The sequence below is a fragment of the Petaurus breviceps genome, unplaced genomic scaffold (genome assembly GCF_028583685.1).
Source record: "Petaurus breviceps papuanus isolate PSGF00001 unplaced genomic scaffold, PetGlider_PUasm1.0 175, whole genome shotgun sequence".
NCBI lineage: Eukaryota > Metazoa > Chordata > Mammalia > Diprotodontia > Petauridae > Petaurus > Petaurus breviceps.
This window is the reverse complement of record NW_027185764.1, coordinates 31472212-31497066: the sequence shown is the minus strand read 5'-3', so window position 1 is coordinate 31497066 and position 24855 is coordinate 31472212. Positions and strand designations below refer to the sequence as shown.

At 38.5% G+C, this 24855-nt stretch overlaps 1 protein-coding gene across 1 annotated transcript in view; it reads left to right on the top strand.

The window, feature by feature from the left end:
• Positions 1-23552, top strand: part of ACOT12 (acyl-CoA thioesterase 12) — a 78848-nt gene extending 55296 nt beyond the window's left edge. Inside the window, exons 12-15 of the mRNA XM_069085036.1 lie at positions 4031-4164; positions 8881-9009; positions 19367-19493; positions 20321-23552. Coding sequence (XP_068941137.1) covers positions 4031-4164; positions 8881-9009; positions 19367-19493; positions 20321-20467 — 537 coding nt within the window. The 3' untranslated portion in view covers positions 20468-23552. The remainder of the gene's footprint in view (positions 1-4030; positions 4165-8880; positions 9010-19366; positions 19494-20320) is intronic.
• The last annotated feature ends 1303 nt before the right edge of the window (positions 23553-24855 follow it).

Here is a 24855-nt window from a genome sequence, read left to right as displayed (position 1 = left end):
GGGTAAGCAGCAAAAACTGTCTACAAATCATTTTTTTTTTTGCTTTTTTGGAGGGCAATTGGGGTTAAGTAACTTGCCCAAGGTCACATGGATAATTTTTGTGTTTAAGTGTCTGAGGTCAAATTTGAACTCAGGTCCTCCTGAGTACAGTGGCGGTGCTATGTTCACTGCGCCACCTAGCCGCCCCTGTAAATCAATTTTTAAAGATGAATTCAAAGGGAGATCTTGTGGTACCACACAGTTAGAAGGAGATACAGATCCTGGAATATTGGGTTCCAGGCATAGAGAGCCCAGGTTCCTGTGAGGCTGCTGTTGCTAAACCATGGGTTTGGGTGGGTGGGTGGGGCAGGGCTGATGAGAAAGGGCTGTCAATGCCCTCTACATTCCAGTACCCTGATCCTAGTACCCTGATCATTCTTCCCTTGTTACAACTCTGATGACACACATACGTACCTGAACCGACCAGACACACGTTCTACAGCAAGAGATAAATGGATGAGGTTGTGTAGTGAGATAATTCAATGCTAGGGACATGGTCAGCCTCTGTAAATCTGGTACAGAATTTCTTGATCTCTGATTTTTTTTTTTAATTTGAAAACAAAATGTGTTTTCTTGGAGACTTTGTCTCTATTCCATCTGGCGAATGCTGCCTTTTCTTTCTAATGTTTGGAGGTGAATGGAAATAAAAGGGCTGGTTTTCTTTGCTGCTTTCTTTGCACCAGCGTCACCCTGGCAATAGACCTGGTGGATGAAAGAAGCACACAATTAGGTCCGTTGGCCCCCCCCACACACACACACCTTTGTTCCACTGAGGGGCAGGTGACAGGACAATCTCAGGGTCAGGTCTATGCAGAACTGCAGTCATTTTCACCTACTCATTCTCCATAGCTTCCCCTACTCCAGATAAACAGGGGTCAGGAAAAACTTTATAAGGTGACCTCGCAGAGGAAGGAGGAGCCCGGAAGGTCTCAAGACAATGGATCTCTTGCTCATGTTTTCTCCCTTCCTTGAGCCATTCTGATGCTGTAGCAGTTGAGGAAAAGAGTTAAAGGGAGCCACTCACTCACCATGGATAGGGGATGTGAAGGAGGCCCTCCTGTGCAGGGTGCATTGTATTGGGGTTCATCTCAGTAACTTCCAGGAGTCATACTTGCACTTTTTTATTGTTTATTAAGTGTTGGACCTTGGGGGAAACTCTGTATATAACTTTTCTGAGGTGGCTTTGCCATATAGCGGCTACTGTGACAGACTTGGAGGAGTCAGGAAGAACTGATGTGAACTCCTGCCTCAGACACTTATTAGCTGTGACAAATGCCTGAATCTCTCTAAACCTCGGCCTTGCCATCTATAAAATGGGGGTGATAATACCTACCCAACAGGGTTGTTCTGTAGACCAAATGAGATAAAATGGTAAAGTGTTTTGTTGACTGTTAGGAGTTGTGGTAATAATAATAATAATAATAAAGTGTTTTAGTACAAGGTAAACTGAGGAAGGGGAGGGGAAGGAAGGCAGGCAGGCAGGTAGAAGTCCGTAAATAACTTTTAACCTTTAAATTGCTTTTAGTAGTTGTTTCTCATTTTCTCTTTTCTCTTATTGAAGATATTTATGTTTAAATAAAGGTTTTTCTCCTTCACAGCCTAGTTTTTCCATCTGCTTGATTCCTGCAGTGAAGTCTTAACCCCATGTTTGTTTATCTTCTCACAGCTTGTTGCCATGGGAATGATTTTAAGATTGGAAATTCAACATTAACTTCAAAGCACACAGAAATAGATGGAGAAAATGGGTGGGACAAGGGCTCACTGGTAGCTCAACACTCACATCTCTGGTTATCATCAAAATCACAGGACCAAGAAAAGTTACCATGACAAAAGAATAGATTCATGTCTAAGTAGATGCCCTGCTTCCCTCCCTGAAGAAGGCCTTTTATCTGAGGGAGCCAGGGCCTAAGAATTGGTCCCTAAATGAAGCTTGTTCTCAGATACACAAAGAGAAAGAGGCAAATTTAAGCAATCAAATAGCTCCTTGAGACTAGAGGGACCTCGGAGGTTTACAGAGTGAGATCAACTCCCTTGTTTTATAGATGAGGATAAACAGACCCCCCCCAGTGCTTAAATGACTTGTTGAAGGTCACATAGCTACTTATTGGGGGGGGGGGCAGGGTCTTCCTTCTCATTCCTATCATTATCTTTTCCCCTAAACCCACCCCTTCTCCTGCTTTCTCATTTCTGCCAAAGTGCAGGCACAAAACAATTGTCTTTCCAGTCTTCCAGGTGAGCAGCCCACAAACCACCCACAATTCTTCCCTCTCTTTCACCAGCGCCTGTCCAGTCAGGGGCCAAGACTTGTTGATTCTTCTTCCACATCTCATACACATATGTGTATATATATATGGCTACACATGTGTGTATGTGTGTGTGGATGGAGATTTCTTCTGTTCACTCACACACACCACTGCCTGGATTTATGAACTTATCAGCTCTAGCCTGGACTATAGCAATAGCTTTCCAATTGATTGACACCTCAGGTTTCTCCCTTCTACAATCCCCACAGCTACCAAATAGATATTCCTAAAATCAGTTACCCTGCTAAAGGAATTTCAATTGTTCACTCTTAACTTTAAGATCAGATATATAATACATATCTATATCTACCTGTTTATCTAGAGAAAGAGAGGTAGACATATATATATAAATGTATTGTGCACGTATGTGTGTATACATAGATATTGTATGTACACATTGCCTAGAACCAGGTTGTGAAGGGCTTTAAATACTAAACAGATGATGGATATACATACACTCACATAGATGCATGTTTTACTTACATGTATGTCTTTAGAGCTTCTTACAAGTAATGTAATCTGTCTGTATGTCTCCCTATATGCATATATCTATATATGCCTTATATGCAGGTCTATTATAGCATATACATCAAAGTGTATGTATACTTTTATATATCTATCTATAGTTATCTATCATCCATTAGCTTTTAAAGCCCTTCACAACCTAGTTCCAGTCAATATGTATATAGATCCATGTGTATACATATACACATACATGCATAATTCATACATGTATGTCTATACCCATCTATTTATCTATGTATGTATGTATGTATATTTTTGAACCTAGAGGCCAGAGTGAACCACTGGAGTTCTTTGAATTAGGTTAACTATGCTTTAGGAATATCAATTTGGTAGTTGTGTATAGAGTGGATTGGAATGGAGAGAGACTTGAGACAAGCAAACCAATTATTTTAAACCCTTCACAACCTGGCTCCATTCAATTTTTCCTGGCGTATTTCACATTATGCCACCTCACGTACTTTATTTTCCACCCAAATAGAGCTCTTCCTCAGTATGTAGCACTACTTTTCACATAGTAGGCACTTAATAAATGCTTATTCATTGATTTTTATGTAGACAAGTTATTTCAGTTTTTAATTTAATAAACATTTTCTATCAGTTTCTACTAATGAACAAAAGAATCAGCTTTGAAACTTTGGATGCATTAAGCTGATTTTTATTTTTTCTATTTCTCTGTTCCCAGGGCATCCAACAGAGAAATCACTTAAAAGTCTAAACAAAGTGTGTAAATTCCTGCTGATATATTGCAAAAACACTTCAAGTCTTGCTAAATTTGTATATATAAGCATCTAAATAATATCTTATCATTTTCTTATGAAGAAGAAAAACCATGTCCAACATCTTTAGAAACCTCAAAATGTTTGGTTGCTGAGTCCTAGAGGGAGGATTGAACTCATTTTTTTCAGGAGGGAAACTTGACCACTGCACAGTAATTGGAGGAAGGAGGACTGTAACAGCCCCATGTTGCCTCTAGACTCCAGGGCCAACATCTTGTTCGGCCAGATTATTTGAAGTGAGGCGACTACCCTCTTTTACCCTCATGGTGTTTTGTTTTGTTCCTAACCATTTAGGAAGATGCTTTAGCCATATGCAATATTTTCTCTTGATTTGAGCACTAATTACTAGATCCATAATTAATTTTGTAATGCTATTCTCTCTTTCAGGTAAAAATATATACCTTGGAAGAGAGTGATGTTGTGTCAGTCTGGGTAGAAAAGCAAGTAGAGGGTCCAGCTGAATTAGCTTTTGACCTCCTGTCTGACCTCATGAAGCGGCCTCAGTGGGACCCCCATTACTTGTAAGAACAAAATGTTTTACCAAATTCTGACACTCTTTAAAAAATCAACTTATCCTTCACAGAATATACTCAGGCAGAGGTGAGAACTTGACTCTATACCCTAACACATAATTATCTGTCTAGTTAAGTATTTAATAATGGCCTACTTTAAGTAGAACTCTATATCTGGAGTTTGGGGTAGATACAAAAAACAAAAGATGGTTCCCTGACCTCATGGAGATTATAATCTAATTGTCCTTATTCTATTCCCAAATTATCTTGGTATCATTCTTACTTCTCTACTCAAGAAACTGGTGATAATGCTAAAAAAAAAGCATTCTCCCTCCTCCTTCCCTTAACTCATGGAAATATGAGGAAGATGGCGATAGATGTTTGAGTAAACAGAACTATGACACATAGTTCTTCCTGTCCTCATTGACAGCTGCTAATCTGATTAATGTTAGCACTACTGTCACTCCATTGCAAAGTTGTCTATAGTTTAGCACCTGCTATGATCCTAGAGACTTGGAGCACCCCAGTGACCCTCCCCACGGGTAGACACCAGATGATATAGTTGGGTACCCTGTGAGCTATGCCAACTATGAGTACTTACATGTAAAGTCATACATTTTCCACACTGGAAACTGATGGCACTAGGCTTTAGGTTCCAGCCATTCCTTTTGTACTATAGAATCATATATATATATATATATTGCATTTAGAGTAAGAAGACCCCTTAGGAATCATGTAATCTAGCCACCTCATTTTATAGATGTGGAAACTGAGGCCATGGCTGATTAAGTAAGGTAACACAAGTAGAAAGAAGTAGACCCAAAATTCAAATTCAAGTCCTCTGATTCTATAAATTTGTGAATTTGGTAGCTTTTCTACTCCACCATGCTGCCTTCACAGAAATCTTATTTAAATGTAAATATGGTAATATGTGCTTCCTGTTTGGTTGGCAGGGCTATTATTAGTGTTACATTAAATATTACCACTGATTTCATAATCTTAATAAGTTAGAGTTCCGATCTTTAAAAATTCTAAAATTCACTGTAATTAATACCATGTAATAGACAATTTAATACAATTAAAATGAAACTTCTCTAGGGCTGTGTGTTACATTTGCATGACTGCCAGAATAATACATCATGGTTAATGTCATCATAATGACCCACTCTGGGAAAAGGGAATGCCTTCCACACAATTCCCTTATGTAGGCATTTATGTAGGAATCTCTCCAAGTTCTCCAAGTTGTTCCTAGGAAGAATAATACCAGAAATTCTATCTCCACTCATCTCCTAATTACTCATACCAGAGAGCACCACTATTCACTAGATGTGCTGTGGTAAAGGCTGGTTTAGTCAGAGTATCTTTTTTTTTTAATGGAGTACCTGACAGGACTAGCCTCTCTCTGGGTATCTCAGAACTTCTCAAGATGACCAAAATGATCTATAGAAGTGACTGAAGTTGAACTTATCATTTTCTGCTCAAAACCTGTTTCTTCCTTTATATGACCTCCAAGACCCATTCTAGATATACATTTACAACCCTTTGGTCCCTCTGACTGCTATCTTTTTTACAGGCTATTGCTGATTCTTTATCACCTTTCCCTTATCAATGTACCAATTTTTTCTCTTTCTCCTCAAGCTCCCAAAGCCACCCTCACCTATCAAATTCTCAGCAGATGACCTTGCCTCCTACTTCACTGAGTTCAAGGCTGTTGGATATGAGTACTCTCAGTTTTGCATCTTTACATCCCATAACTCCAGCATCTTCACCCATCTTCCCTTTCCCTCCTGTCTCATTGGGAAAAGGGATCTTCTTTCTGTACCCTTGATGTCTTCCCTTTCCACCTCCTTTGGAAGCTTTCTCCTTCCATCACTGGCTCTCATGCATATTTTTTTAAAAAATAAATTTTTATTCATGTTTTTTGTTTTGACCACCTAAATTTCCCCATATCCCTCTTCTCCACATCTCAGAGAGTTATTTCATAGAACAAAGAATCCTTTTCAAAAGAAAGAAAGAAGGAAAAACAGCAAAACTGATCAACACATTAAAAAAAATCTCACAATATATTCAATATTCTACATGCATGGATCCCTTCTCCTTCCCCTCTGAAAAGGAGTTGGGGGAGGTGTCTTCTCAGATCTTTTCTTTTGAGTAATGCTTGTTCTTTTTAATTGTATAATCTTAGTTTTAAAATAAATTTTTATTGTTAGTCTTTTATTTTTTATACCACTGGAATTTCTCTCATGCTACTTTCCCTTATCCCTCCCCAAAAGCCATCTCATATAACAAATAATATTTTTGAAAACTGAAAAAAGGAAATACTGATCAATACATTTTTAAAAAAATTCAAAATATAGGGGGCAGCTAGGTGGCACAGTGAATAGAGACTGGCCCTGGAGTCAGGAGGACCTGAGTTCAAATTCGGCCTCAGGCACTTAACACAAAACTAGCTGTGTGACCTTGGGCAAGTCACTTAACCCCAATTGCCTCACTTTTTCCCCTCCAAAAAGCAAAATCTAAAAACAAAATAAAAACTTAAAAAAATTTAAAAACATATTCAGTGTAACAAACTCATGGACATCTCACCTCTGCAAAGGAGAGGAATGAGGATATATCTCATTTCTTTTCTTCAGGAGCATGCTTGTTCTCTATAATTTTGCAACATTCTCTTTGGATTGTTTTGTGGTGGTTCCTTCCATCTACATTGTTATGATCGTTGTGTGTAGTATCTTTCTTGTCTCTGCATACCTTGCTTCACATCAGATCCACATCAAAGCTTACCATGTTCTTCAGTATTTGTTGTTTCCATTACATTCATGTAGCACAATTTTGCGGGCAGTCTATACTTTGTCCCGATCTGCTTTGTTTCCAGATCTTGCTACACACCAAACAAAAAACAAGCAAACACAAAAAATCCCAACGCGCTGTTATAAATGTTTTGGTGTATATGAGACTTTTCTTTTTATCATTGACCTCGTGGGGGTATTTGCCTAGAAGTGGAATCTCTGGGTCAAAGTGTATAGACATTTTCACCACTTGATTTGCATAACTCCAAATTGCTTTCCACAATGGTTATACTAATTCACAGTTCCATGACCAGTGCATTAGTATTTCTATCTTGTCTCCATCTTCTCCAAAACTGATTATTCCTATCTTTGACTCTCCTATCCTTGATAATCTTCTGGTTTTCTGGTGAAATCTTGGGGTTATTTTGATTTAAATTTTCCATATTATTAGTGATTTGGAATATGTTTCATATGGCTGGTAATGATTTTCAATTCTTTTAAGAACTGTTTGTTCATGTCATTTGATTATTATCTATGGGGAAGATGTCTTTTGATTTTATAAATTTGTTGGATGTCTATATATCTTGGATACCAACTCCTTATCTGAGAAATTTGATAGATATTTTTTTCACATTTGGCTGCTTTGGTTATTGTCCTAGATGCAGTAATTTTATTTATGCTTTTGAGTGTCATGCAATGTAAGTTATCTGTTGTTATCTTATGGAATTGCTTTTTTCCTTTGTTTCATCAAGAATACACTTCCTCCCCACAGCTGTGAAAGGTATATAACCTGATTCTCTTTTAATTTTTACTCTCTGATCTTTAATATTCAGGTCTCCTGCATCTTTAATTTCTCCTTCTCCACTGGTTATTTCCCTTCTGCCTAGAAATATGCTCATATCTCCCAGTCCTTAAAAAGAAATTCTTCCCTTGATACTTCCAGCAGCTAAAACTATTACTGATCTATTTTCCTTCTCCCTTTAACAGCCATACTTCTTGAAAGGATATTACACTCACTGTCTCCATTACCTCATCGTCACTATTAGGCTTCTGGACCTTGTTATTATTGGTTATTTCATTGCTTACAGTTCTTTTTTTAAAGGTGTTTTTCCTTATAATATTGTAATCATATAAATTATTCTCTTTCTGCTCACTTCACTCTAGAGGCATCAGTTTGTACAAGTCTTCCCTAGTTTCCTTAATTCATCACTTCTGTTGTTTCTTATGTAGCAACAATATTCTGATTTATCTTCTTTTAAAATAATTTTTTATCCTATCGCCTTTCTGCTCTAAACCATTTAGTGGTTCCTTATTTCTTAAAAAGTATAACATAAACTCAGCTCAGCATTCAAGGCTCCCCATAATCTAACCACAGTCTACCTTGTCAGCCTTATTTCACGATACTTTCCTACAAGTAGTATTTACTGTAGCCAAACTGGACTACTTGCTATTCCCTGAACATAGCCTGTCCCATATTTTCTTGCATCATTTCTTTCACCTAAAGTGCCAGCCCTGGCATCTCTTCTGTCTGTCAGAACTGTTCAAGGACAAGTTTAAATGCTGTCTCCTCCACAAAGCTTTCCCTAATCCATCTCCTTCTCCAGGAAAAAGAAAAATTGACCTCTTCTTCTGAACTCTCTTTGTATCAATTTTACTAGAATATAACATCCAGTCTTATGTTTGTATACATATCCAATATCTTCTCTTAGACTGTAAATTCCTTGAAAGCAAGAACTGTTTTCTTCTCCTTTGCATGTGTATTAAGAAGGCTTCTGATAGGAAAGTGAAGTGATTTTACAGGTGAACATAGATGCATATAGTTATATAGCAAACAACTTTGCAAAACATATTTTAACTGAGTGATATTTCTTGCCCATACCTTCTGAGGAGAAGATTATGACCATAAAGTATTTATTTTCTCTATTTTGTGTACTTACAGGTCTTGTAAGGTCATAGACTGGGTGAGTGATGATGACACAATATATTATATCACCTGTCCAAAAATGAGTAGCAGTAAACCCATAGATTTGATTGTCCTTGTATCACGAAGAAAACCTGCCAATGATAGGTGAGTATGTGAAGTTACCAGATTATAAACTCCATGGGAGCAGGAAATGTGTGTTATTCATCTTGGTCTGCCTCAGCACCTAGGACAGCTCCTTGAACAGAGAAGACACTGAATTTGTGTTGAATTGAATTAATCTCAGGTCAGAGCTTAGAAGCAGTGCCCGGTAGTTAAAATACTTGTATTTTAACCCTTCAATGATCTGCAATTTCTTCTACTAATGTGGAGCATAACCCCTTTATGCTTTAGTAAACAATCTTCATAAGTTGTGGTTAAAAAGTACATCACCATGAAGTCAACCTGGTGATGAACTACTCTAAACACTGGGAAGCGGCTTGGTCCCTAGATGACACACATAAAATGTGACTGTAGCCCTGTACTTACAGCCTTTGCAACTAGCTAAATGGTACCAGAATTTGTATTCTCTGGCCATAACCCTTGGGAACCTCGGGTTATCTCCATGCCATGACAAAAGGTCAGAGCAGGATTTAGTTGAGATAGAACAGAGACCTATATAGTCACCTCCTTTCTTAATGAAAGACCCCTGAAAGTTACTCCGGGTTCAAGTCAAGCTTTGTATCAGTATCTGTACAGAACCATAGCACATAAGCCCACACTGACAACACCATGATCATGCCAATAGAGGATGCACTGGTTCAAAGAAAAAAAAATAAGTAGCATAGCAAAATAAGTAAAATCAAGCATTTATTAGGCACTTACCATGTGCCAGACACAGCAATAAATGCTGAAAATATAGATACAAACAAAAAGAAAAACAGTCCTTGCACTAAGGGGGCTTACATCCGATGAGAAAAGATGATACATAAAAGGGAGCTGAAAAGCAAGCTAAAGGGAAGCTCTCACATGAGGATATAGAGTTCAGAACTTCAGAAGCAGAGTCAGAAGGATTAAGGTTGGGTAGTCTGGGCCCTTCCACATTATGGAAGTCTTGGAAAGAGCTCAACAATGAGAGAAGTAGGCTGTTCCAGGGCAGAGGGTGAAAACATACAGGGCCTGAGGTTCACAGCACTTCTGAGTCCATCCAGATCCAAGTTAACATGTAATTGGGAAATAGTTAACCAAATAAATAAAAACAATAAAAAATAGATAATATTACATTTCAAAACTGTCACTATGCAGCAGAGATCTTTGTGTACAGATTAGTGATGCTTATTTCTATTTGAGTTTGACATCACTGTTTGAGGTTAAGAAGGCTCCTGGAGAGGCTGGATATTCCAGGATGAGGAGGCCTCAGGCACTTTAGGAAGGTCCAGGAGTAGACTTCAGTTGCAGCATAGTGACAAAGTCCAGAAAGTCAGAAGCAGAGCCAGGAGCAGAATTTCTCTCCACAAACACACACAAGTGTATGCTTTCCCACCAGTTCCTACCTCGGGGAATACCCTTAGAAAGGACATGTGTGGAAGGAACCCACATGGAGAGCACATAAGTATCATAAGTAGGATAGTGAAATGTATAGATAGCTCTGATTTTGAATGATGCTCATGGAATTCTTTCTAGATGGGACTCATTGCATAGACCCTATATTGTATCTTTATCATTCAACATTGATTCCTTCTTAGAAACCCATTGAACCCTCCTTTGGGAAACAAACAGACAAGCATGTAACTGGAACAACTCATGCTCCTGGGGCTGCATGCCTGCTAGAAGCCTTCTATAGCCATGCGTCCCACAGAACCTCTGCGGTCAGCTGGGGGCTGGTGGTTACACCACCAGCCAGAGTCTTCTAGCATCTCCTGCTTATCCAGTTTCTGTGCTGTGCTTTCAGGGGCTGAGTTCTCTTCTGGGAAGCTTTCTGGTGGGTCTTACCTGCTGCTGGCTGCTGGTTGTTTGCTGAATTGCAGCTGCTACGTGGCCTTTTCCCTTTATGAGAGTAACTTTAGATTTTTTAGATCATAGCCCCAGAGTCTATCTCAGCTCTTGGAGGTTGTGTTCCCCAGTCAGCCAAAGAAACCCTCAGGTAGAGTTTGTCTTTTTAAATGTTTTTCTTCAGCCCCTTTTTTAGGCAGTGTAAGAAAATCTCCATTCCTTTCAACTCTCATCAAGCAAATCACCTCAGGAGAGTCAGAAAGTGACTGGCTGGGGAAGAAGCCTTTTGCTATTTTCCCACCAGAAAGGAAGTCCCAGCTTCCCTTACATTACATATGTATATGTATGTATACATATACATACATACATATAAACACATACATGTATACACACATATATTTATGTATATGATATATCTATCTCTCTATCGATCTATGAATACTGATTTTGAATGATGCCCATGGAATTCTTTCCAGTTGGGGCTCATTGCATAGATCCCTTGTTGTACTGTTCAAAACTTCCCAGTATCATTCATCACTGATTTCTCCTCCTTCCCCTCTGTCTCAGCAGAAGAGGTGTTACTACTTTATGACAGGGTTAATCCTTTTGTCTATACCCTTGAGCCCATCCCTTCCTTCTCCAGAATCTTGTTCCAGGTGTTACTCCTATGCATCATCAATATTTCCCTCACTGCTGATTCATTCCCATCTGCCAACAAACATTTTCACATCTCTTTACCTTCCCTGGACCCTTCTTTTTAAAAATTAATTCATTTCTTTTTAGCTTTTAAAATTTACTTCGATAAATTTTGAATTTTTTCCCCTCTTTCCCCAAGACAGCCTGCAATCTGATATAGGCTTTGCATATACATTCCTATTAAACATATTTTCACATTAGTCATGTAGTATAGAAGAATTATAACAAATGGGAGAAACCACGAGAAAGAAAAAACAAAACAAACAAAAAAGAAAATAGTCTGCTTCGCTCTGCGTTCAGACTCCATTGTTCTTTCTCTGGATGTGAATGGCATTTTCCATCATGAGTCCTTTGAGAATGTTTTAGGTCCTTGCATTGCTGAGAAGAGCTAAGTCTATCAAAATCAGTCACTGCAGACTGTGGCTGTTACTGTGTACAGTTTCCTCCTGGTTCTGCTCACTTCACTCAGCATCAGTTCATATAAATCTTTCCAGGTTTTTCTGAAGTTTGTCTGTTCATCATTTCTTATAGCTCAATAGTATTCCATTACATTCATACACCACAACTTGTTCAGCCATTCCCCAATTGATGGGTATCCCCTTGATTTCCAGTTCTTGGCCACAACAAAGAGAGCTGCTATAAATATTTTTGTACATGTGGGTCCTTTTCCCATTTTTATGATCTCTTTGGGATACAGCCCTAGAAGTTGTATTGATGGGTCAAAGGGCATGCACATTTTTATAGCCCTTTGGGCATCGTTCCACATTTCTCTCCAGAATGGTTGGATCAGCTCACAGCTCTACCAACAACGAATCAGTGTTGCAGCTTTCCCATATCTTCTCCAACATTTGTCATTTTCCTTTTTGGTCATGTTAGCCAGTCTGATAGGTGTGATGTGGTACCTCTGAGTTATTTTGATTTGCATTTCTCTAATCAATAGTGATTTAGAGAATTTTTTTTGATATGACTATAAATAGCTTTAATGTCTTCCCCTGAAAAGTACCTATTCATATCCTTTGACCATTTATCAGTTGGGGAGTGACTTATGTTCTTATAAATTTGACTCAGTTCTCTATATATTTTAGAAAAAATTTTCCCCAGTGTTCTGCTTCCCTCCTAACCTTGGTTGCATTGGCTTTGTTTTTACAAAAACTTTTCAATTTAATGTAATCAGAATTATCCATTTGCATTTCATAATGCTCTCTATCTCTTGTTTGATCATAAATTCCTTTGTTTTCCACAAATCTGACAGGTAAACTATTCCTTGTGCCCTTAGTTTGTTTATAGTATCAGCCTTCATTTCCCTGGACCCTTCTTTCCAATATAGTCACAATTCCATTTGTCTCTTCCCTTTCATGACCAACTTTGTTGAGGAAATAAAAAGACCTACACCCAATGCCTCTACCCCAGTCACTCTTAAAGGTTCATGGCAGTTATTCCTGTGTGACAGGAACTGAGTAGTAATTGAATGCACTTGGGAGTTTCTAGATATCTTGGTAGTGTGCCACAGTTCTTCCTGGCAAAGAGTCCTATTGTGCAGTGAGAGGAAAAAAACTCCTTCCTCTCCTTTCTCACTGGCTACTTTCTTCTAACTTCTTGCATTGTAGCTTCTTATCCCACTGTTCTTTCAGAAGTCACCAATAACCCTGGGAACCTCTGACCCAATGTGTTTTTTCTCATCCTCATGCTACTCCATCTGTTTGCAGAATCTGACACAGTAAACCAGGTCCTCCTGGATACTTCTTCCTTGGCTTTTGAGATCACATCATACTCTTAGTTTTTCTCTTCTCTCTCTTAACTGCTCCTTCTCTGTTCCCTTCACTGGTACCACCTTCTCTTACTGATGCCTGAAGGTGGGCATTACCCAAGGTGCTATCCTCAATTCTCTTCTCGTTCTTTACACTATGCATTGACAGAGCACTGTTCCAGTTTCCTTTTATCTCCTCTAACTTATGACCTCCAAATCTATATAACCCTAATCTGTCTCCTGGGCTCTAGGCCTGCAACTGTAGCTGGCTCCAGAGCATTTTCATCTGGTTTTCTACCAGCACCTCACACTTACAATGGCTAAAATTGTTTTCCCCCAAACTTCTGCTCTTCCTTCTTCACCCTTCACTGGAAGCATCATTCACTCAGTCTCCCCTGTTCAAATGTTTTAGTTATCCTGGGCTCATTCCTCTCCCTCATATCTGTTCTCTTCTCTCTTTCCATTAACACTATCTCACTGCAGGCCTTTATTTCTACAGCATCCTGGATAGTGAAGCATAACCCTAAAGTATATATCTTTTCTGTATATTTTTTTAAAAATTATTTTTATTTCTTATTTCCCAATCACATATAAAAACCCAATCATTTCAAAAAATTTTGAGTTCCAAGTTCACTCCTTCCTTCCTGCCCCTCCTTGAGAAAAAAAAATTGATGTCAATTATACATGTGAAGTCATGCAAAACATATTTCCACATTAGCCATGTTGCAAAAGAAAATACAAACAAAATAAAATAAGAAAAATAAGGTTTTAAAAAGTATACTTTAATGATCATTCAGAGTTCATCAGTTTTCTCTCTGGAGGTCGATAGCATTTTTTATCTTTGGTGCTTTGGGATGGATGGTCTTGGATCATTGACTTGATCAGAGTAGCTATGTGTTTCACAATCTATCATCTTTATTTATTTATTGCTGTTACTGTGTACAATTTTCTTTCACTTTGTATGAGTTCATGTTAGTCTTCTCAGGTATTTCTGAAACCATCGCCATTTCTTATAGAACAATACTATTCCATCACAATCATATGGCACAACATGTTCAACCATTACCCAGGTGATGGCCATCCTTTCAATGCCCAATTCTTTACCACCACAAAAAGAGCTGCTATAAATATTTTTTGCAGAAAGAGGTCCTTTTCCCTTTTCTTTGATTTCTTTTGGATACAGACCTAGTAGTGGGTGATATTTCTGGGTCAAAAGGTGTGCAGTTTTATAGACCTTTAGGTATAGTTCCAAATTGTTCATTCTGAATGGTTGGATCAGTTCACAGCTCCAATAGTTCACTATTGTCCCAATTTTTTCACTCTCCTCCAACATGTGTTACTTTTTCCTTTTCTGTCACATTGGCCTGTCTGTTAGGTGTCATTTGGTATCTCAAAGTTGTTTTAATTTGCATTTCTCTAATCTAGTGATTTAGAGCATTTTTTTCATGTGATTATTGATAGTTTTGATTTTTTCTCCTGAAAAGTCCTTGTTCATATCTTTTGACCATTTGTCAGTTGGAGAATGACTCCCATTTTTTTACAAATTTGGCTCAGTTCTCTATATATTTGAGAAGTGAGACCTTTATCAGAGAAACCAACTGCAAATTTTCTCCCATTTCCTATTTTCCTTCTAATTTTGGCTGCCTTAGTTTTGTTTGTGCAAAAAGATTTTTAATTTCATGTAGTCAACATTATCTATTTTACTTCCCATAATCCTCTCTATCTCTTGTTTGGTCATAAACTCTTCCCTTATACATTGATTTGACATGTACATGCTCCCCTAATTTGCTTATGATATCACTTTTTTTTTTTCTAAAGCAATCGGGGTTAAGTAACTTGCTCAAGGTTACACGGCCAGTTATTATTTCTGGGTGTGGTGCTGAGTATCTGAGCCCGGATTTGATCCAGGTCATCCCGACACTGGAGCCGGTGCTCTTGCTCGCTGAGCCACCTGGCCGCCCCTAAGCAATTGGGGTTAAGTAACTTGCTCAAGGTTACACGGCCAGGTGTTTCTGGGTGGGTGCTAAGTGTCTGAGCCCGGGATTCGATCTCCAGGTCTTCTCAACCCTGGAGCCGGTGCTCTTACTTGCTGTGCTACCTGGCCGCCCCTGATATCACTCTTTATGTCTAAATAATTTATCTCTTTTGACCTTATCTTGGTATATAGTATGAGATGTCAATCTATGCCAGTTTCTACCTAATCACTTTTTAGTTTTCCCAGAAATTTTTGCCAAATGTTGAGTTCTTACCCCTAAAGCTTGGATCTTAGGGTTTACCAATCACTAGATAACTATGGTTATTTACTGTGTACTGCATACCCAATCTACTCCACTGATCCACCACTCTATTTTTTGGTCAGTAAAAGATTATATTGATGGTTACTGCTTTGTAATATAGTTTGAGATCTAAAACTGCTAGACTGAATTCCTTCACATTTTTTTTATTGATTCCCTTGATATTTTTGACCTTTTTTTCTTCCAGACAAATTTTGCTATTTTTTCTAACTCTATAAAATAATTCTTCAGCTATTTTGACTGGCATGTCACTGAATAAATAAATTTACTTAGGTAGGATTTTCATTTTTATTATATTGGCTTGGACTATCAATGAGCAATTAATATTTCTCCAATGGTTTAGATCAGTCTTTATTTGTATAAAAATGTTTTGTAATTGTGTTCATATATTTCCTGGGTTTGTCTTAGTAAGGAGACTCTCAAGTATTTTATTTTGTCTGCAGTTATTTTAAATAGAATTTCTTTTTCTATCTCTTTCTCCCGAGTTTTGTTGGCAGTATATATAAAGGTTGATAAATTATGTTGGTTTATTTAACATAGTATGACTTTGCTGAAGTTGTTAATTGTTTCAGCTAGATTTTTAGTTGATTCTCTAAGGCTCCCTAAGTACGATATCATATCATCTGCAAAGAGTGATAGTTTTGTTTCCTCATTGCCTATTTTTATTCTTTCAATACCTTTTTCTTGTCTTATTGTTTCTAGTACAGTATTGAATAGTAGTAGTAATAATGGACATCCTTGCTTCATTCCTGATCTTATTGGGAAGGCTTTAAGTTTATCTCTATTACAGATAATGCTTGTTCTTGGTTTTAGGTAGATACTACTTATTATTTTAAGAAAGGTTCCGTTGATTTCTATGCTTTTTAGTGGGTTTTTTTCGCCTTTTTTTTTTGGAGGGCAGTTGGGGTTAAGTGACTTGCCTGAGGTCACATGGCTAGTAAGTGTTAAGTGTCTGAGGCCGGATTTGAACTCAGGTCCTCCTGACTCCAGGGCCAGTGCTCTACTCACTGTACCACCTAGCCACCCCTCTAGTGTTTTTAATAGGAATGGGCATTGTAGTTTGTTGAGGACTTTTTCTTCATCTATTGCTATAACCATATGATTTTTACTGTTACTGTTATTGATTTGGTCAATTATGCTGATAGTTTTCCTAATATTGAACCAGTTGTGCGTTCCTGCTATAAATCCCACCTTCTGCCTCTCTACCCTGTACAGAAGAGAAACTGGGCTAAGGCTGTAGAATGGAATATTTATTTAGATAGAGGAATTTCTTGATAGAGTCACTAATTATAGGAACATCTCTGGAAAAAGTTGTAAAATCTTTTGCCCTACATGCCTTTAAAAATAAGATAGAGTCCTATTTGTCTGGATGTTTTAAAAGACAATTCGCTTGAGCCAAAGCAATGGATTGTAAAAATCTTTTCTCAGTCCTATTATTCAGTTAGTATGTTCAGACATCACCCTTCTCTAAGAGGAGAAGGAACCTGTCACTATTACTTGCCAATGTGTCACAGCTGAGATCCATTTGTCATTTTTTTTTTAGCTGTTTTATTTCAGTGCCAAGGCCCTGCATAAACCTGGTTTTGAACTTTACAGAATGAACTTTATCCTAACCCATCCCTGGAGGGCATTGCTGCAAATAAAGGTTTCTTAGATCTATTATCAGACAGAGTTGCTTTTTCTACTGTAACAGGCATAGAAGGCAGATGAGTCATTTAACAGCCTTTCTATGTTAGTTATGAACTGCATGTAAGTTTTTTTGTCTCATTATAAGTAAGGCAAACTCTTACTAGACAAGAGCTTTCCAGGTGTTCATGTGATCAGCACTTATTACCTTTTGCGTATAGTTGTGCTTTTTTTTCTCTATAGATGAGAGCTACCTCATGCATGTTTTAAGTGGAAATGTGACTTTTATAAAAGAAGTTTCTGATGGGGGCAGAAATTAATCAACAAGAGACAAAATAACAGGTCTTCTGGTGGCTTCATTTAGTAATGGAGAAAGCCTTAGATTTGAAGGTGGAGAACCTGGGCTCAAGTTCTGCAGCTGAGGTTTCCTGGGTAACCTTGGGCAAATCACAACCCCAATCCGCCTCAGTTCCCCCATTTGTAAAATAAGAATAAAGAATAAGACCTACTTTACAGGATTGTTATAAAGTTCAAATAAAATGATATATGTCAAGTGCAAATGTTAAGGCATTCTATGAATGTTAGTAACTATGATGGTCTGGGGGCAAGCTAGTATGAACCAACAAGAAACGATGGGAGAAGAGCTAAGAAAGACGAGAACAGCAAACTGAGAGGAGGCTCTGGAGGGAGCATCTCAGAGAAGGAGACCAAGGTGGATGGTGCTGGCGGAAATGGCAGATGCTGGACACTGGGGGCATTCTGTTTGAGGGATGCCCCAGGGATTTGTCCATTATGGAAAGACACACAGAGAGTAAAATGTAAAAGGGCTGTTGGACATCTGCCCAGGTGGTCATTTTGCTTACTGTCGCCTGGGAGCCTGATGGAATATAAAACCATTTTCTTATGTCTTTCTTATCAAAACAAGGAGGCCTCCAGTGAGAATGTCATTGAAGGGGTAAGGCAAGAGTACAGATTTAAAGGGGAAGAGGTGTAGTGTACAGAGAAGAGTTTGCCTTGGACAGAGACAAAGCAGCAGGGATGAGAGTAGACCAAGTGATTCTTGGTCAGAGTAGCTGAGACAAATGGGCAGAGGTACTCTAACCTCTTTCCCGTTTTTCATTTAAACAAACTCTAGTATTTTGTTTAAACAAACACTAGAGAAGCAGCTAGGGGGTGCGGTGGATAGAGTGCCTACCCTGGAGTCAGGAGGACCTAAGTTCAAATTCGGCCTCAGTCACTTACTAGCCGTGTGACTCTGAGCAAGTCACTTAACTCCAACTGCCTACCAAGGCAAACCAAAAACAAATATTTGCCATTTAAGAATTGCCTAGAATGCTCTTGGCTCACCTTGTCCCCCTACATCCTTCTCTGGATTTCATCTTTCTCCTCCCATGGCTCACATTTACATGGTATACTTACGGAGTAATGGAACAAGCTTAATCCTGAGAGATGGGCAAGAAGGGTCAGAGAAGGGGTGGCTAGGTGGTTCAGTGAATAGAGCACTGGCCCTGGAGTCAGGAGGACCTGAGTTCAATTCTGGCCTCAGACACTTGACACCCTTACTAGCCATGTGACCTTGGGCAAGTCACTTAACCCCTCCAAAAATTAAAAAAAAAGAGGACAGAGAAATTTTTAAAAAAAGACAGCCCATTGGCAACAGTAATAAAAATTAAACAGAAAATTTCCTATTCATAAATAGCAGTGTCTACGTAGAAAGTCTCAAAATATTGGCAAACCCTTTCCAAAATGCTTCTTTTACCTCTATCACTATTTCATATATTTGAATATCTCCATGGCGATTGCTGATCTAAAAAATAAGGGTCTTGATAAAAGCTACAGGTTGAGGTAAAAAGAACATTGGATTCCAACCCTGACAGTTCAAATCCTAGCTCTGAAGTTTATTAGAAGTATGACTGGAAACGTGCCTTAATTTCTTGAAGTCTCAGTTTCCTCCTTTGTAAAATAGGGATTATTATATTGTCCTCCCTTGCTATGGGAAAAGTGCTGGTAAACCCTCAAGAGATGCGTAGATGCCAATTTGTTTTTAAAGTTTTGCTTCTCTCTGAATAAGACGGCCCCTGCTGTACCATGTTTACTTTGTAATCATTGTCTCTTTACTCAAAGTCTTAATTTTCTGTGACAACTGAGGAAGCTTCCTTTCCTCCTCCAGTAACACTTACGTAGTAGCAATGAAGTCCGTCACCCTGGCATCCATCCCACCTTCTCCATATTACAACAGAAGTGAGATCACAAGTGCAGGATTCCTGATACAGCGTGTTGACGGCAGTTCCTGCACGGTGAGCTTCCTACAACATCTGTTGGTCTGTTTTTCTTTTGGGAAAGCAGACAGAAAAATCTCTTAATTCAGTTCTGCAATAGAGGGAGGGCAGGCTTAAAAATACATGCGAACTTTGAAAGACATAAGAACTCTATCCAAGGGGCAGCTAGGTGGCTCAGTGAATAGGGCGCAGGCCCTGGAGTCAGGAGGACCTGAGCTCAAATCCAACCTCAGACACTAACACTAACTAGCTGTGTGACCTTGGGCAAGTCACTTAACCCCACTTGTCCTGCCTTCCCCCCTCCAAAAAGACCAAAAGAAAACAAAAAAAAACCTTTGTCCAAATCAGTAAGCAACCACAACTCCAGAGGACCCCTATACTTCCTCCTGAGAGACAATGGACTCCGAAGGCAGACTGAGACATGTTTTTTGACACAAGCAGTGCTGGAATTTGTTTAGTTTGTGCATTTTTGCTTACAGGAGTTCTGCTTTTACTTTTTTTTCCAATGGGGGGAGGCAGAAGGAAAGAAAATAGACTTTTGCTAACTGAAAAAAAAATCTTAATATCTGGTTTCAGTGACTTATGGATCTTGGTCATGGAAGATTTACCCCTTGAACATCCCAGAACTGACACAGAAACTGACTTTAAGGGGTCAGTTTATGGCCTCATCCCCACCAGAGAGTTTCAAACCCCAACAAGATGTTCTATGTTAAAGAATTTCCCATTTTATAAAAGTCCAGTTAAAACATATACATTATATATGCATATACAAACATATATATCCACGTATATGTTTTATACATACATACATATATTTTTTTTCTTTCTTTTTTTTTTTGCAATAGGTATCATATCTGAACCAAATTTCTTCTGGCATCCTACCTTATTTTGCTGGAGATATTGGTGGCTGGTCAAAGTCCATTGAGGAAACAGCTGCTTCATGTATCCAGTTCATAGAAAAAGCAACTAATGAGAGATTTATCAACAAATAATATTTTAAATAGTCCAGCTCTCAGGGGTCTGTTTGTGGACTATTCATTTTGTGGATTAATTGCAGCAGTTTTTGATTCTGAGCCCACTTTCCCCTGGCATCCAACAGGTTTGTGGGCCAGGGAACAAATTTTTATATTGGTCTAAGTCAAATGGAATCATGGAGATGCTGAAGAGAATCATGAAATTCATTCTAGTACTTCAGGGACCAGTGATTTTGTGGGTATGGGTCTCTCCTTCACCTACATCAATTACAACCATCCCCACCTTACCAGATGGTTTGATGAATCGCTGTGGCCAAGCCCCTAGTGAGGAGCCTTTCTAACCTTAGGTGTTCTGGCCTTGGATGACAAATGCACCATCTTTCCACAGGTTCTTACTGAAAGACTTTACAGCTTAAAGCCTGGCCAGGGCGTGGTCTCTGCTAACACAGCCCTCAAAAGCCTAGGATCACTTTGGAGTCACAGTGAGGCACCAGAGCGGACCTTTAGTGGAATGTACATTCCAAGGTCAGGCTTAAATGACTGTTTATTTGTACACTGGTGGATCCACCATGCCCCTACTCCCCTTTGGTGGCTTGGGTAACTTAGAATGGACTGTTATGTAGTATTTTATATATTATGTAAATTGATATGGAAGCAGGAAAGGTGCTCTTAATTTTTTTTTTTAAGAACTAAATGGTCGTAACAGTGTGACTGGTGTGCAATTTACATCTTTGGAAAACCTGAAATGAAGACTGGTTAGAAACGGAATAGTTGATTAATAGGATGACATTGTTTCATGGGAACAGCAGGTGCCTGTATGTCAGAAGCATCTGACAAGATGTATTACACTTTTAGAGCTTGAAATTAGGAGGACATTAAAACATAATGGAATTCAATCAATTTCAGTAATAGGAACTACTTACTGGTGTCATTTAATATATATTCAAGGTGGCTGATCAATTTAGTATCTATTGCTATATATACATGTAAAGTACCTGCAAAATGTGATATCGAGAGGTAAAAGAACATTAAGTGAACTCTTCTTTCAGAACTATTACATTAGCACTTTATTCTTTGACATTCATTCTTCTATTCTAGTTATCCATGAATTGGATTGGTCCTAAAGGCAAATCAGCCTTTCCCAGGCGAACCTCCCTCCTCTTTGGGGACATCTCTCTGCAACCCAAAGAACCATTTTCCTGAGTTCTCTCAGGTTCATATGAAGTCAAGGCCCTCTTCTTAGCATTCTGCCACTGCTGGCCACCCCTTCCAATCCTCTACCTCCTCACACCTTCCCAATATAAACTTAATCTATTTTTTTAAATTATTATTTTCTCCCAGCATCTCTAAAACAGGGCCTTTAGAGATAAAGTCTAACTATTTTTTGGATTCATTTTAAAAAATAGAAATAATGATTATAAACATGTTAAATTCCGGAGAAAAACAGAAAATAAGAAACAACATACAGAAACAAACGAAAAGTAACTAAAATTTTTTTTTCAAAAAATTTTAAGTAAGTTTTTTTGATTACTTCTTGACATAAGGAAAAATGTAAGCTTAGTAATACAAGGGCAGTTAGACCACACATTTATAGTGCAGTATTTTTTTTTAGTCCTTTCATACTGTCAGATGGCCCATATGACTGAGACTTCCAAATACTGTCTGCTTGCCCTTAACAACAATATGGTGTTTGGGTTTGCACCTCCTGAAGCCTTTTCAAGATTGTAAAAGTTTGGTTAGTTGTACATTGTGAGTCCAGCTTGATATTTCTCAGATGTAAAGATGCTGTCAATTCTAGTCTCTAATGTAGTCCTTAGCAACAAAGGATGGCCCCCTCCTTGTGATTTTGAGGCCAAATCAGAACCCTCTTAACCATACAGATCCTAAGTTCCTCATATCCTAGACAGAATTTCTTCTAGTTTTCTTTCTGTCCCTGAACAGTGAAAACTATTCTTTTATTCTTTCTAAAGAGCTTTATGTCTGTACCTCCAACTAGATCCTTCTCAGGAAGGGTCAGGATGGACTTAAGCTGAGGGTCTCACTTTTTAACATCAGAAGAGTTTAATAAGCCCTTAACCTAAGGTTCCTTCTAATGAAGGAACTAGTTGAAAGTCGGATTACACAGTACCTTTCTTTTAGAGTTCTTGGACTTAAAATTATGGTAACTTCAGTAACTGATTTTAAAGAAAACCAGTAGATATAAGTGACAGTGACCACTGAAAGGGCCATTTTAAGTGTGCTCAAGATACTTTGCTTCACATGGTCTTAAAACAGTGTTACTACAATTTACTAAGTCATACTACTGGTATAATTCCACAACTGCTCTAACTTTCACATGTTCTCTTCTTTTCATTGGTACATACTTAAAATCTGTGCTACCCCCCACCCCAAAGTCCACAATCTCAGCAGACAACACAGCTCTACAGTTTGACTGCCCATCAGTAGTCCCCACTGAAACCCAAAAGGGCAATTGTAACTCTTTAAATTATAGCTTATTACCTTTTAGGATTTCAGATAGCAGCAGTCCTTGATTTAATGTCTGTTCTAATTATAGGGGACTTTCCTAAGCTGACACTAAAAGCTTTTTGTTTGAGGCACGGCATTTCTGGCATTTTGGTTCTTAAAGCAACCAATTTTTTTTTTAAAGCAATTGGGGTTAAGTAACTTGCTCAAGGTTACATGACCAGTTATTTCTGGGTGTGGTGCTAAGTATCTGAGCCAGGATTTGATCCAGGTCATCCCAACATTGGGGCCGGTGCTCTTACTCGTTGAGCCACCTGGCCGCACCTAACAACCAAATTTTTTGATCTTCTGGACACCTAATTCTTCTACTCTCTGCCAAGAGGTGTAGGTTGCTGCGGCCTGATATTCTTGATGTATGTTTTCTGTGGCTCCTGGATGTTGTTCTTTGATACCTGCTTGTGCCAGCACTAATGGTCTGGTTAGTGGCTTTTGTCTACCAGCTTGGTTTGCAATGCAAGCAGGGATAAAAATTATGACTTCAAAACATCTAATTGTCAACTAGCCATGTTATGTCTCCCTAAGGATGGCAGATAAAATAAATGAATACGATGGTTTATATTTGTACATGCATTCAATGACCTTTGACCAATGAATTTTAATAAAATGAAAAATTCAGTGTATTCATGTGTTCATTGATGTCTATAGTCATATTCAGATGGTTAATGATTCCCATTGTTCTACTTTCTGATCTCATTCAAGAGAAACAGCTCTCTCCAAGGATTACCAAGAATCTCTTAATTGTTAAATCTTGAAGACCTTTTCTCGGTCCTCAAACCTTCTTCATCTCTCTGTGGTGTATCTGATATTGTTGATCAGTCCCTTTTCCTGGATACTCTCTGGGTTTCTAAAACCGTTGTCTCTTCTGTTCCTTCACTTACCTTTCTTCATTTATCAATCAACTTCAGTAGATCACCACCCAGCACCCAGAATCCTTATAAACGCATAATAAATTTGGAAAACCTTACTGATATATATATTCCTGAAAATATACATATATATTTAAAATAGATAAGGTTTTTGTGTAGGATAAATCATCGACGTCAATAGTCTCTGAAACTTGAAATTGATAATTTATACAGCCAAAAGCATCAGTCACTGAGGTATAAATAGAATAACAGACTTTGCCAGTAAGTCCAGGGACCACTCTGTTTAGTTAGCACACAGGAGGAACAAGTTATGAAAGCTACAAAGCTTATAAATGCTGTCTGACCCCTCTTCTCCCTAAAATAAAGTCATCACATTCAGCCTTCCCCATAACATGTCTCCATCTTACCAAAAAAAAAAAATCCCAAAGATGTCCCCTTTTTACTATTAAGCTGTAAGCTCCATGAAGGTAGGGAATGTGACTTAATCTTCCCAAGTACACCTAGCCAATGGTTAGTAGCTTGTCAAACTGAATTAACATGCATGTACATTAAGCCTTAAGGACACAAAACACGGGACACTTCAAAAACACCCTTCCCTCCATCTCAATTTTCCCTTAGCACTTAATTATCAACCTAACATTCATCATTATCTTTTGCCAGTGATGAAAGAATACGACTTTTAAGCACTTAGAGTGCTAAGTCATGGAGATATATACATTCTAAAGCAAAGGAAATCCCTGTATTAAAGACTTTTCAAGGCCTGTCAATTTCACCTCTGCAACGTGTCTCAAATACGGTCCCTTCTCTCCTCTGCCATGGCCATGATTCCAGTGCAGGCCCTTCTCACCTCACACCAGGACTACTACAATAGCCTGTTGGTGCGCCTGGCTCCTTTGGGTCTCTCCCCACTCCAATCCATTCTCCAGTCAACTGCAAAAGTGATTTTCCTAAAACATTGGTCTGACCATGTTTCTCCACTAACTCAATAAACTCCAGTGGCTCCTATCACCTCCTAGG